Source organism: Bos taurus, chromosome 9, assembly GCF_002263795.3.
Source record: "Bos taurus isolate L1 Dominette 01449 registration number 42190680 breed Hereford chromosome 9, ARS-UCD2.0, whole genome shotgun sequence".
Lineage (NCBI taxonomy): Eukaryota > Metazoa > Chordata > Mammalia > Artiodactyla > Bovidae > Bos > Bos taurus.
Genome location: NC_037336.1, coordinates 73355647 through 73369956, shown reverse-complemented (window position 1 = coordinate 73369956; position 14310 = coordinate 73355647). Strand labels below are relative to the sequence as shown.

The 14310-nt window shown below is 41.6% G+C and overlaps 1 protein-coding gene across 12 annotated transcripts in view; it reads left to right on the top strand.

The window, feature by feature from the left end:
- Positions 1-14310, top strand: part of AHI1 (Abelson helper integration site 1) — a 219379-nt gene that overhangs the window by 179072 nt on the left and 25997 nt on the right. Inside the window, exon 26 of one of the 12 annotated variants that reach the window (XR_009495858.1) lies at positions 1609-1858. The exons of 10 other annotated variants lie outside the window; for them this stretch is intronic. Coding sequence is in view for 1 of the 2 variants with exons in the window: in XM_059889907.1 (XP_059745890.1) it covers positions 1609-1707 (99 nt within the window). In the remaining variant the exon portion in view is untranslated. Of the gene's footprint in view, positions 1-1608; positions 8463-14310 lie in introns of those variants that run through there. One more of the 12 variants, XM_059889907.1, reaches the window with a different exon arrangement.

Here is a 14310-nt window from a genome sequence, read left to right as displayed (position 1 = left end):
AGAAGAGTAAGTGAAATATAGGAGCCAGGCCTAGCATGCTCTGCTCAGATGCTTAGACTGTAGCCTTCAGACAGAGGGGATTACCTGGAGAAGGAATGACATGTACAGATTTACAGGAGAAAAATACCATTCCGGTGGCAGCATGGTGGTTGGATTAGAGGGAGCTGGAAAATTGGTGAAGAAGCCATTGAAAACAATACATAAAAACCTGAACTACTAGAGATGTAGGGGAGGTGTCATAAGGTAAAGTTGGCAGGATTTTATGATTGATTAGATATGATTAATTAAGTTGGAATCTAGGATAATGCTAAGGCTTATTATACAGCTACATGGATAGTGGTACCACAGAAATAATAAAGGAATAAGGAGAATTTGGGGAGTTACAGAAAGGGAATGTTGGGAGTAGGATGAGATGAGTTGTTATAGATATCTTGATTTGTTAGAGGTGTCTCTAGGGCTCTCAGATAGAAATATTCACTGGGGAGCTAGTAATTCAGGACTGGAATTTGAGAGACGGTAGAGCTTCAGAATAAAATGAGGGAGTTAATGTATTCATTGAATTGTATGAAGACAGTTGAAGTTTGTAATAAAGGAGATAGCATAGAGCAAAGAGTTCTGAGAGAAGGCAATCAAGGACAGAATCCCAGTTGAACACTAACTAGGATTTAAGGGACAGTCAGGTGAAGGGCTTCCCTTGTGGCTCAACTGGTAAAGAATCCACCCGCAATGCAGGAGACCTGGGTTTGATCCCTGGGTTGGCAAGATCCCCTGGAGAAGGGAAAGGCTACCCACTCCAGTATTCTGGCCTGGAGAATTCCATGGACTGTGTAGTCCATGGGGTCGCAAAGAGTTGGACACAACTGAGCGACTTTCACTTCACAGCTGAAGGGAAGAAGATTAAGAAAGAATAATCAAAGGAGAAAGAAGGGGAAAAAAGAAGTGGCCTGGAAGCCAGGGGGAAAGAGAGGTTCAGGGAGGGTACAGTGAAGAGTGTCAGAAACAGCTAGTCAGGTGGGGGCTCAGCATGTGACCACCAAGGACCTGGCACGCAAGCACTAGTGTCAGGGACTCACACTGCTGGGATGAGGGTTGATGAACAGAACGGGCCTCCGCAAGTGAACCTGGGGAAGACATTCCCAGAGCTTCACTTGAAGAAAACCAAGTGGTGGCTGGAAGGATGACCTGGTTCCAGGAATGACTTTCTAAATACTGGAATGACATAAAAGCATATCCTGAGGTGTCAAAGCCAAGGGGACAGGCGCACATTGAAGGTAGATAAAGAAAGCACACGTGGATCTTAGCAGAAGCAGGAGCATTGGAAAGACAGGTTGATAGATTAGTCTTGGCTTAGAGCAATGGTTCTCCACCGAGGGTGATTTTGCCTCCCAGGACACATCTGGCAATGCTTGAAGAAATTTCTGTAAATATCAGCAAGGTGAGGGGTACTACTGACAACTAGTGGGTGGGGGTCCAGATGTGGCTAAACATCATAGCATCCCCAGGACAGCCCCATCCATAAAGGACTGTTGTCTGGCCATGCTGAGCATAGAGCTGCTGCTACTGCTGCTAAATCGCTTTAGTCATGTCTGACTCTGTGCGACCCCATAGGTGGCAGCCCACCAGGCTCCGCTGTTCCTGGGATTATCCAGGCAAGAACACTGGAGTAGGTTGCCATTTCCTTCTCCAATGCATGAAAATGAAAAGTGAAAGTGAAGTCACTCAGTTGTGTCCAACTCTTAGCGACTCCATGGACTGCAGCCTACCAGGTTCCTCCATCCATAGGATTTTCCAGGCAAGAGTACTGGAGTGGGGTGCCATTGCCTTCTCCGGAGCATAGAGCATTACCCCTCTAAAACAGGTAAACATAAAAGAGGATACAGGTAAGTTGATAGTGTGGAAGCTTAGAAATTGAGAATATCTCCATGTTCTCCAAAACAGGAAGGCAGGTCTGCTTCCAGTGTGAGGGTCGTAGAAGTGAGACAGGAGGAATAGTGACTGTGAGAATACCTGTAATGACAGCAGGAGCAGGGCTCACTGGGGACAAATAAAGAGATTCCTGAGTAGTTCTGAGAGCTACTGTTTGAATACTGTAAAAGCCTTGGTGGCATCTTTCCGTGTTGTTGGGTTTTCCCTCAGTAATCCTCAGCATCTAGGCCTGGCAGTGCAGAAGGCAGCTTTGGTCTGATGCATAATTGGAGGTTTTGTGGGTGTGACAGAGAACAAGAGCAGAAGAGACTTGATAGCATTGGTCAAACAGTCACAGGAGTGACCCACCACAGAGGATCAGCCAGATCAGAAAGGACGTGGAATTGAGAGAAGACTGGCAGACTTAGCAAGGTTGCAGCAAGCCTCCCACACCCCAGTGGCAGCGTAGTGTGAAACAGGAAAGGAATTAACCAACTGAAACGATGACCTGTAAATCCAGAAGTTCTCTTGCTTATTTAATATATCAGATGCCAGATAACTCAAAGTTATGATAAATCCACAGAGTTGTGTATAAGAGCTGGAGTGAAATTGAAGGACATGGCAATAGAATTGAGCTGGTCAAGGAATTAGAGTTATTGGTTGGGCAAGTTGTTCTCTTGGACATTAAAATTCCAGGACAGTTATAAAAGTTGGGAGGAAGAGAGCACAGGTGAACCGGGAGCTGAAGTTCTTAATTCTTGTGTAAAGCAGATGTTTCAACCTTGGCTTCACATTAAAGTCACCTGAGAAATTAAAAAAAAAAAAAAAAAAAAGGCCTGTGTTCACATCCACAGATTGATTTAATTGGGCTGGAATAGGGCCTTGGCATGGGTAGATTGCAGAAACTTTCCAGGTGATTTTAATGTACAACCAACATTAAGAACCACTGTGTAAGAGTGACCACAAGTCTGAAGGTAAGAGCTGAAAAGATACATAAAGGATGTTATAGCCAGATGTCAAGGTATAACATAACAGCCTAAAATTAGCAGTGGAGAGCTAAGAGGAGGCCACTGTTAACTCTAGCCCCCGTGGTTCATGGTTGGCTTATGTGTGAATGAACAGCTTATGTGCAGAGAATTGAAACACAAACAATTCTTGGTAAAACTCCAGTTACAAATCCAGCAAGGATTTATGGCAATGGTTGCCTATAAGAGTAAGGGGACTACAGTGGATACAGTTGAAAAGATTGGCATGGAATTTGGCTATGGGCAGATGTCACATGTGTAATAGTATCCATTGTTTGAAATTCACCATATTTGAGAATTTAGGAAGATGCTAATAACTTATATGCAGAGTACATCTTGAGAAACACTGGGCTGGAAGAAGCACAAGCTGGAATCAAGATTGCTTGGAGAAATATCAATAACGTCAGATATGCAGATGACACCACCCTTATGGCAGAAAGTGAAGAGGAACTAAAAAGCCTCTTGATGAAAGTGAAAGAGGAGAGTGAAAAAGTTGGCTTAAAGCTCAGCATTCAGAAAACAAAGATCATGGCATCTGGTCCCATCACTTCATGGGAAATAGATGGGGAAACAGTGGAAACAGTGTCAGACTTTATTAATATTTTTGGGCTCCAAAATCACAGCAGATGGTGATTGCAACCATGAAATTAAAAGATGCTTACTCCTTGGAAGGAGGGTTATGACCAACCTAGATAGCATATTCAAAAGCAGAGACATTACTTTGCCAACAAAGGTCCATCTAGTCAAGGCTATGCTTTTTCCAGTGGTTATGTATAGATGTGAGAGTTGGACTGTGAAGAAAGCTGAGTGCCAGAGAATTGATGCTTTTGAACCTTGGTGTTGGAGAAGACTCTTTGAGAGTCCCTTGGACTGCAAGGAGATCCAACCAGTCCATTCTAAAGGAAATCAGTCCTGGGTGTTCTTTGGAAGGAATGATGCTAAAGCTGAAACTCCCAATACTTGGCCACCTCATGCGAAGAGTTGACTCATTGGAAAAGACCCTGATGCTGGGAGGGATTGGGGGCAGGAGGAGAAGGGGATGACAGAGGATGAGATGGCTGGATGGCATCACCAACTCGATAGATGTGAGTTTGAGTGAACTCCGGCAGTTGTTGATGGACAGGGAGGCCTGGCGTGCTGCAATTCATGGGGTCGCAAAGAGTCAGACATGGCTGAGTGACTGAGCAACTGAACTGAACTGAATATAAATTTAACCTAAAGACATACATGCACTGAAAGCATTTATGACATCGGCATGGAGTCATCGTAACAACTAACAAGATTTGTAGTCTGTGTCAGGAACTGGGTGAGATGCTTTGAAAGACACGGCCTTTACTTGTGTTGGCTTACTGGTATTCCCACCTGTGCCTCAGGCTGAACTTTGACACTGAACCCACCTTGGTGTGTTCCTCTCCAACAGCCTTGAGCTACTTGTCCCTCAGCCAGAGGAGTTACAAGGAACTCCGGCACTGCCTCACTGGCTGCTGCGTCCAGATGAGCCTGTGCTCCTATGGAAGGAGACCTCTTCCCTGCCTCTGAGACTCCCTGGTTCTCACTGCCTGTGCCGCTCCTCTGCTTAGCAGAGCTTGCCACACCGTAGTCTCAGTCTAGACTGTAACTGATTTTTTAAATTGTGTGTGCCTTGTCTTCTCACAGACTATCTTCATGCTGGAAGTAGACCTTTATAATATATCCCAACAGACCTTCAGATACCCTACCTGACCTTTGAGATCTGCTTCAGGCTATCCCACTGCTGCCCAAACCCTAATTCCGGCAGATCCAAAGAGCTTGTAGATGTGCACGTAAAACATTTAAAAACATAAATAGGTAGAGTAAGGATTTGTGAGAGCCTAGGAATACATTTAGGAAAAAAAGGAGAAAAATTCTCCTGGAGAAGATGGAGCTCAAATAAAGCTTTAGGGCTTAAGATACAAGGATTTCTTTTGTTGAAGAACACATTTTGATCTACTTTATCTGAATCCATGTATTAGACTACCAACCAACCAGTGAAGTTGCTCAGTCATGTTTGACTCCTTGCGACCCCATGGACTGTAGCCTACCAGGCTCCTCCATCCATGGAATTTTCCAGGCAAGAGTACTGGAGTGGGTTGCCACGTCCTTCTCCAGGGTATCGTCCCAACTCAGGGATTGAACCCAGGTCTCCCACATTACAGGCGGCCGCTTTACTGTCTGAGCCACTAGAATCCTACATATATGTATTTGTCTTCACATGTGGAACATAGCACATGAATACTTAGACACTGTTTTATGTCCCTTTTGGAGAAAGTATAAAGAATGATCTAAGCTTATGTGAGAAGTCCCCGGGAAACGTTAATGCTGTCCCAGGTAACCAAAATGCCTTGGGTTTACTCTTGAGTCGTGACGCAAACAGCCAGCCCTTGAGAAATGTGTATCTGGGCTTCCTTAGCACCTGGCAGAGTTGCATTTCTTCAGTTTAGTTTCTTTATCAGAGTATGTATGGTTTGATTTTATCAAGATCCTGCCTTATAAACCTACCACAAATTCTATCAGATGTTTAATTTCATGTGCAAGTTTTATTTTTATTATCATATATGAGATAAGTTTTTTCTTAAAAAGAAAAAAGGACCTGAAAAGTGATCTCTGATAAGCAACTAGAATTGGGGACGAGTTGGAGAGTGGGTCCTGAGTTCATAGAACTATAGAATTAGTGACATGGAAGGAACCTTAGAGATCAACCCTGGTGATTCTAGTCAGCTCCTTTTTGTAGATGAGGAAATCAGGATAGATCCAGAAAGGTTATAAGGAGTTCGTTCAGAACAACCCTGCTGGTAGGAGCCCAGCCTCCATGCTCTCAGGCCAGTACCCTTTGTCCTCCACGTCTAGTCAGCAGCACAGGCAGACAGCTGTTACCTGCACAGCTAGCCACGTTTTGCATTACATTGCCTTTTTTAATATAATAGCCAACATTATTGGCTGTGCTGGGTCTTTGTTGCTACACGGGCTTTTCTCTAGCTGTGAAGAGCAGGGGCTGCTCCCTAGATGCTGTGCGCAGGCTTCTCGTGGTGGCCTTGCTTGTTGAGGACTAGGGGCTCTAGGATGTGTAGGCTTCAGTAGCTGTGGCCCATGGGCTCAGTGGTTGCAGCTCCCAGGCTCTGGAGTGCAAGCTCAGTGGTAGTGGCACAGGGGATTAGTTGCTTTGCAGCATGTGCGATCTTCCTGGATCAAGGATCTAACTGATGCCTCCTTTATGGGCAAGTGGATTTTTTACCACTGAACCACCAGGGAAGCCCTCACGCTGCATTTTTACATCCCTTTATATGTTTGTTTCATTGTACCCTTTCTTCATGTGGAAGCCTTTAGAATCATATTGTCTGTACTTCTTAAGAAAAACAGGAAAGAAACCCCTTCAATAGTTTTTTTTTTAATTTCTATTCAAACTATAGAATAAGAAGTAAAATTATACCATTTGGCAGCTGCTAAATCGTCTGAGTCCTTCCAAGTGGAACACACCTGTTGTGTCGCTCAGTGTACCAGATACCTCCCAACATTTCATCTGGTTCATTGAAGTGTTGGCAGGTGATGGCAGCATTTGGCTTTTCGTCTGCAAGAGGAGGGGATGAGTCTTGTTCATTACACTCCACAAATGGCCAGAGACTCCCCAAATTAACATGTACCACGGGGGTATAGGAGAATGTTTTCTCAAGCTCATTCTAGAAAATCTTCACTGTAGTGTGCTGTAAATTTACGTCTTATAGAAAGAAGAGTACTGGTGCTATCAGGGAGAAAAGCAACTCAGGAGGTTTGGGAAAACAGAAGTGCTGACAACTTTCATTTGTGTTTATACTGTGAACTCTTTAGGCTTTTTATTTTTGCTAGCCTAAGTACTAACCTACATCATTCATGTATTAGTGGAGGAAAGTTGTTGATAAAGTTCCTTTTGTAAAATTTTTATTTATACTATAAAAGTAATATATGCTCATAGTTTTAAAAATCCAAACAATAGAGAATAGTGTAAATGAAAGATAAAATTCCTTTATCCAGCTAACATTCATCTTCACTCTGTTTCTTGCATACCCTGTTAAAGATGTTATCTGAATATATGAATACATGTCTGTTCATGTCTGTTCTTTGTTTTGATGAAACTAGGATCATAATATTTTTATTTCACCAGTGTATCTTGGACATCTTTTTTAATTAATTTTTTTGAAGTATAGTTGGCATACAACGTTAGTTTCAGACATGCGACGTGGTGATTCAACATTTAAATATATTATGAAGTGATCACCACAGTAAATCTAGTAACCATCTGTCACTATACAAAATTATTATAATCTTATTGACTATATTCCTTATGCTGTAATTTATTTCGTAAATGGAATTTTGTACCTCTTAATCCCCTTCGCCTGTTTCGCCCATCCCCCCATGTATCTGAGCCTGTTTTTGTTGTTCATTTGTTTTGTCTTTTAGATTCCACATGTAAGTGAAATCATAGGATATTTGTCTTTCTCCATCTTACTTACTTCTCTTAGTATAATACCCTCTAGATCTATCCATGTTTTCAAAAATGGCAAGATTTTATTCTTTTTATGTCCATTATATATACCACATCATCTTTGTCCATTCATCTGTCAGTGGACACTTAGCTTGCTTCGTATCTTGGCTATTGTAAATAACGCTGCAGTGAACGTAGGGATACATACATTTTTTTTGAAATAGTGCTTGTGTTTTCTTCAGGTAAATACCCAAAAGTGGAATTGCTGAATTACATGGTGGTTCTCATTTTAATTTTTCGAGGAGCCTCCCCTACTGTTTTGCCACAGTGTCTGTAAAAATTTACATTCCCACTGACAGTGCACAGAGGTTTCCTTTTCTCTGCATCCTACCCAACATCTGCTATTTTTTGTCTTTTTGAGGATAGCAGTTCTAACGGGTGTGAGGTGATATCTCATTGTGATTTTGATTTGCATTATCTTGATGACAACTGATATTGAGCATCTTTTCATGTACCCATTGGCCATCTGGATGTCTTCTTTGGAAATATATCTGATCAGATCCTCTGCCCATTTTTCAATTGGATTGTTTGTTTGTTTGTTTATATATTATTAAGACGCATGTGTTCTTTTGAATATTAACCCCCTATTGGATATATCACCAAGCTATCTACTCCCATTCAGGATGCTGCCTTTTCATTTTGTTAGTGGTTTACCTCACTGTGAAAAGCTTTTTAGTGAGATGTAATACCATTTGTTAGGGCTTTCCAGGTGGCTCGGTGGTAAGGAATCCACGTGCAATGAAGAAGACATAGGTTCAATCCCTTAGTTGCGGAAGATCCCCTGGTGGATAAAAATGGCAACCCACTCAAGTATTCTTGCCTGGAAAATCGCATGGACAGAGGAGCTTGGTAGGCTACAGTCCATCAGATCAGATCAGTCGCTCAGTCGTGTCCGACTCTTTGTGACCCCATGAATCACAGCACGCCAGGCCTCCCTGTCCATCACCAACTCCTGGAGTTCACTCAGACTCACGTCCATCGAGTCAGTGATGCCATCCAGCCATCTCATCCTCTTTCGTCCCCTTCTCCTCCTGCCCCCAATTTCTCCCAGCATCAGAGTCTTTTCCAATGAGTCAACTCTTCGCATGAGGTGGTCAAAGTACTGGAGTTTCAGCTTTAGCATCATTCCTTCCAAAGAAATCCCAGAGCTGATCTCCTTCAGAATGGACTGGTTGGATCTCCTTGCAGTCCAAGGGACTCTCAAGAGTCTTCTCCAACACCAAGGTTCAAAAGCATCAATTCTTTGGCGCTCAGCTTTCTTCACAGTCCAACTCTCACATCCATACATGACCACAGGAAAAACCATAGCCTTGACTAGACGGACCTTTGTTGGCAAAGTAATGTCTCTGCTTTTGAATATGCTATCTAGGTTGGTCATAACTTTCCTTCCAAGGAGAAAACGTCTTTTAATTTCATGGCTGCAGTCACCATCTGTAGTGATTTTGGAGCCCAGAAAAATAAAGTCTGACACTGTTTCCACTGTTTCCCCATCTATTTACCATGAAGTGGTGGGACCGGATGCCATGATCTTCGTTTTCTGAATGTTGAGCTTTAAGCCAACTTTTTCACTCTCCACTTTCACGTTCATCAAGAGGCTTTTGAGTTCCTCTTCACTTTCTGCCATAAGGGTGGTGTCATCTGCATATCTGAGGTTATTGATATTTCTCCCGGCAATCTTGATTCCAGCTTGTGTTTCTTCCAGTCCAGCGTTTCTCATGATGTACTCTGCATAGAAGTTAAATAAGCAGGGTGACAATATACAGCCTTGACGAACTCCTTTTCCTATTTGGAACCAGTCTGTTGTTCCATGTCCAGTTTTAACTGTTGCTTCCTGAGGGTCACAAAAATACAGTCCATAGGGTCACAAAGAGTCGGACACAGCTGAGCGTGTAGTACATTTCTTAGTTTTTGCTTTTGTTGTCCTTGCCTGAGGAAACAGATCCAAAAATATTACTAAGACCCATGTCAGAGTGTTTACTGCCAGTATTCTCTTGAGGAGTTTTATGGTTTCAGGGCTTACATTTAAGTCTTTAGTTCATTTTGAGTTTGTTTTTTGTTTTTTTTTTTTTAATAAAGATATCTAGGTATCTGTTCTTATTACCACAGGTAATTCTGTTCTTTTTATAGTTTTAAGATACTGAAATATCCAGTTATCTTTTTTTAATACCTAAAATGCCCAGGGTTGTTTTTTTTTTTTTTAATTTCTGAAAGTGCTTAGTTTTCTTCTTTTTTTTAATGTCTAAAAAATTAAACCTATGATAAAAGAGTACCTTCTAATATCAGTAAATTTTCAATGTTAACACAACCAATTATGTTTTTGTGTAAGTGCCAGGCATATAGTAACAATTATGCATAGGAATATTAGATTATTTCTATGAATGTGGAGAAATTACTGTAATGTTTTATGTCTTTCTCTAAAAACTCATTAAATGAATAATAGTTATTTTTTTATTCCAAGATAATTGTTAAAATATCCATCATAGCTCATCTCTTCATGAGAGAAAAGTGTTTTAATTATTTTCAAAATTTTATTTTAGCATATAGAGTCACAGAGAGCAGGCTTGGTTAATTCAGAAAAGCTGACTTCCAAACTGAACTGCATGCTCCAGTTATATTCAGGAACAGCTGTTTTCTTGTCTAGTCCAAAATAAGAACAGAGAACCCCAAAGCATCAGATAACTCCATGGTAGTTCCTCTTCCAGCCAAACACATGCACACAAAATTTTACATTGATAATTCTGTCAACCTATCAGAAAAATAGTAGGCAGTGAATAAGTTGCCTTCGGTGTACATGTTTGTGCCTTTTTCTACAAAATATCTAACTTTTATTTACCCTCTTCATCCCCAAAGTAGACTGTTTATTAAAGCCTGGATTAATTATGCTCTGTATCACTGTTTTTAAAAATCACTTCATATAGAAAAAAATTTTCCGTTTACTTCTCCTTGTAAGAGAAGTATATCCATATTATTCTTAAACATAGGAATTATATGATTTTATTACTGTGCTGATGTCCAATAGCAAATTTATAGTAGACAGTGGTAGATTTTTCCAACTACCTAAAAGTTAGTTAATATACACTGAATCATTGAATACAATCTTAACACGACTGAAGCGACTTAGCAGCAGCAGCAACAGCAATGCTAAAGAATAAAATCAATTTACATCTTTTTCACTTTAGTAATTTATTTATCAAAGAAAATACAGTTGATTAAACCTCTAATTTATTATATCAGATAGATAAAAATTACTATATGCTTGATTCACTTTAAAATTCAGGGTATATTTGAACTTTTGTTTCTTTATCTGAAGAGAATGAAGTCAAAATTTTAACTTATAAGTAAATAAGCATTCAAGTGCTTGTTTGTGTCCCATAAAGAATCTCAGTGCAGACACTGATATTTCTTTTTCTCTCCATAATTTGGTTCAATAACTTATAAATATTAAAAGGAAAAAGATGTCAATTGTTTAAAAAAGTGTTATTTACATTTGAAAAATATATTTAGTCTAGAGATATACGATGCCCTGCAAAGAGAGTGAGTGGACGACGTCCTTGGTGGTTCAGTGGATGAGAATCTACCTGGCAGTGCTAGGGACACATGTTCGATCCCTGGTCTGGGAAGAGCCCACATGCCACGAGGCAGCTAAGCCGCTGGGCCGCAACTACTGGAGCCTGTGCTCCAGAGCCCCCGGGCCGCAGGTGCTGAAGCTCATGCGCCTAGAGCCTGTGCACCACAATGAGAAGCCCGTGCACCACAGTGAAGAATAGCCCCTACTTATCTCAACTGGAGAAAGTGAGCACACAGCCACAAAGACCCAGAGCAGCCAAAAATAAATACATAAATGATTTTTAAAAAGCATTTTAAAAAAAAGGAAAGTGAGTGGGATCCCCCATGATATTACAGCAGCAAAGCTAGCATGAGTCTCCTCACAAGCTCAGATTCCACTACCAATAATAGAGTCCCTAAACATTCTCCATACAATTTCTGTCCTTTATTGAGCCCATCTTTGCATAAAATGTTCCCTTGGTATCTCTAATTTTCTTGAAGACATCTCTAGTCTTTCCCATTCTATTGTTTTCCTCTATTTCTTTGCATTGATCCCTGAGGAAGGCTTTCTTATCTCTCCTTGCTATTTTTTGAAACTCTGCATTCAAATGGGTATAGCTTTCCTTTTCTCCTTTGCTTTTCGCTTCTCTTCTTTTCACAGCTATTTGTAAGTCCTCCCCAGACAACCATTTTGCTTTTTTGCATTTCTTTTTCCTGGGCATGGCCTTGATCCCTGTCTCCTGTACAATGTCACAAACCTCCGTCCATAGTTCATCAGGCACTCTATCTATCAGATCTAGTCCCTTAAATCTATTTCTCACTTCCACTGTAGAATCATAGGGAATTTGATTTAGGTCATACCTGAATGCTCTAGTGGTAGTGGACATGGAACAACAGACTGGTTCCAAATAGGAAAAGGAGTACGTCAAGGCTGTATATTGTCACCCTGCTTATTTAACTCATATGCAGAGTATATCATGAGAAACGCTGGGCTGGAAGAAGTACAAGCTGGAATCAAGATTGCTGGGAGAAATATCAATAACCTCAGATATGCAGATGACACCACCCTTATGGCAGAAAGCGAAGAAGAACTAAAGAGCCTCTTGATGAAAGTGAAAGAGGAGAGTGAAAAAGTTGGCTTAAAGCTCAACATTCAGAAAACGAAGATCATGGCATCCGGTCCCATCACTTCATGGGAAATAGATGGGGAAACAGAGGAAACAGTGTCAGACTTTATTTTTGGGGCTCCAAAATCACTGCAGATAGTGATTGCAGCCATGAAATTAAAAGACGCTTACTCCTTGGAAGGAAAGTTATGACCAACCTAGATAGCATATTCAAAACAGAGACATTACTTTGCCAACGAAGGTCTGTCTAGTCAAGGCTATAGTTTCTCCAGTGGTCATGTGTGGATGTGAGAGGAGTTGGACTGTGAAGAGAGCTGAGCGCCAAAGAATTGATGCTTTTGAACTGTGGTGTTGGAGAAGATTCTTGAGAGTCCCTTGGACTGCAAGGAGATCCAGCCAGTCCATCCTAAAGGAGATTGGTCCTGGGTGTTCATTGGAAGGACTGATGCTAAAGCTGAAACTCCAATACTTTGGCCACCTCATGCGAAGAGTTGACTCTTTGAAAAAGACCCTGATGCTGGGAGGTATTTTGGGCAGGAGGAGAAGGGGACGACAGAGGATGAGATGGCTGGATGGCATCACTGACTCGATGGACATGGGTTTGGGTGAACTCCGGGAGTTGGTGATGGACAGGGAGGCCTGGTGTGCTGCAATTCATGGGGTTGCAAAGAGTCGGACACGACTGAGCGACTGAACTGAACTGAACTCAACTGAAACGTTCTCCACAGAGGAACTCTAAAAACCTCCAAAATCTCTCTTGCCCTGCAAGAACCCGTGAAACCTTAACTCTGTTGAAGGTCTGTAACAAGTTTTACTACTCATTCTCCTCTTGGTCCTCTTCCGCAGTCAGTGTCTGTGATGAGGGTAACAGCCTGTGCGTTGTCTCTTCCCCTGCAGCTCTGTTTCTTGCTACTTTGGGCAGTTCTCTTAACCCTCCACAGAGTGAGACCCCACAAATTCCTTGTCCTCTTAATTTCTCTCTCCTAGATAATTGCCAGTGGTTTTAGTCTCAACCCCCCAAAGTAGGTTTGGGGAATATTTCATTTTCTTGAGGGCTTCCCTGGTAGCTCAGCTGATAAAGAATCCACCTGCAATGTAGGTGGTTCAATTCTTGGGTTAGGAAGATCTGCTGGTTCAATTCTTGGGTTGGGAAGATCTGCTGAAGAAGGGATAGGTTACCCATTCCAGTATTCTTGGGCTTCCCTGGTGGCTCAGCTGGTAAAGAATCCACCTGCAGTGTTGGAGACCTGGGTTCAATCCCTGGGTAGGGAAGATTCCCCGGAGAAGGGAATGGCTATCCACTCCAGTATTCTGGCCTGGAGAATTCCATGGACAGAGGAGCCTGGCAGGCTACAGTCCATGAGTCACAAGGAGTCGGACATGACTGAGTGACTTTCACTTTTCACTTTCATTTTCTTTAATGTCTTCCTAACTCCCATCACTTAAAATGTGTACAAAATAATGTTAGGGCAAAGTTATTTTGCAGTGTAGCAACCCACTGATTATTCAACTGGATTGAGTCTCTCAGCCCATCTCATTTTCTTATACAAATCTTCCATGGAAACTTAGTTTAGAGAATAATATAAATTCTCAATAAAGTCTTCATAATTGTTTCAATAAACCATTGATAAGTGTTTGAAGGACTCTTTCATGATTCTGAGAAGGCAAGTTTAGATTCTAATCTTTGAACAATGAGACACATAAAAGTATAAAATATGTGATGCTGTACTGGGGGAAACCAATGTTCTTCTTGGTGCACACTTTCTCTGACAGTGACTTTAAGGTCTGTTTGATAGCATAATACCGTATTTGCTCTCCATGATGATATTTTCAAAAGTTAACCGTAACATCCCTCTTATAATCTATTACAGATCTAAATTTTGAAAGATGTCATTGGGAAAACTTCCCACCAGTCATTCCAAGTTGTAAACTGCCCTTTAGATAGTGGCGGAATTGATTGCTCTCACTCCCCGTCTTCTGACTTGACGGTCAGCTTGTCCTTTGCTTCAGAAGTTCTGTGATACCCTAACTCTGCTGTCCTTTTGTTTTGTCAGGCACTCCAATGTTTCTCAGCCTGGGCACTGTTGGCATTTGGAGCCAGATAATTCTTTGTTCAGAGGAAATGTGTTGTGTATTGTAGGATGTTGAGCAGCCTTCCTGGCCTCAACCCTTT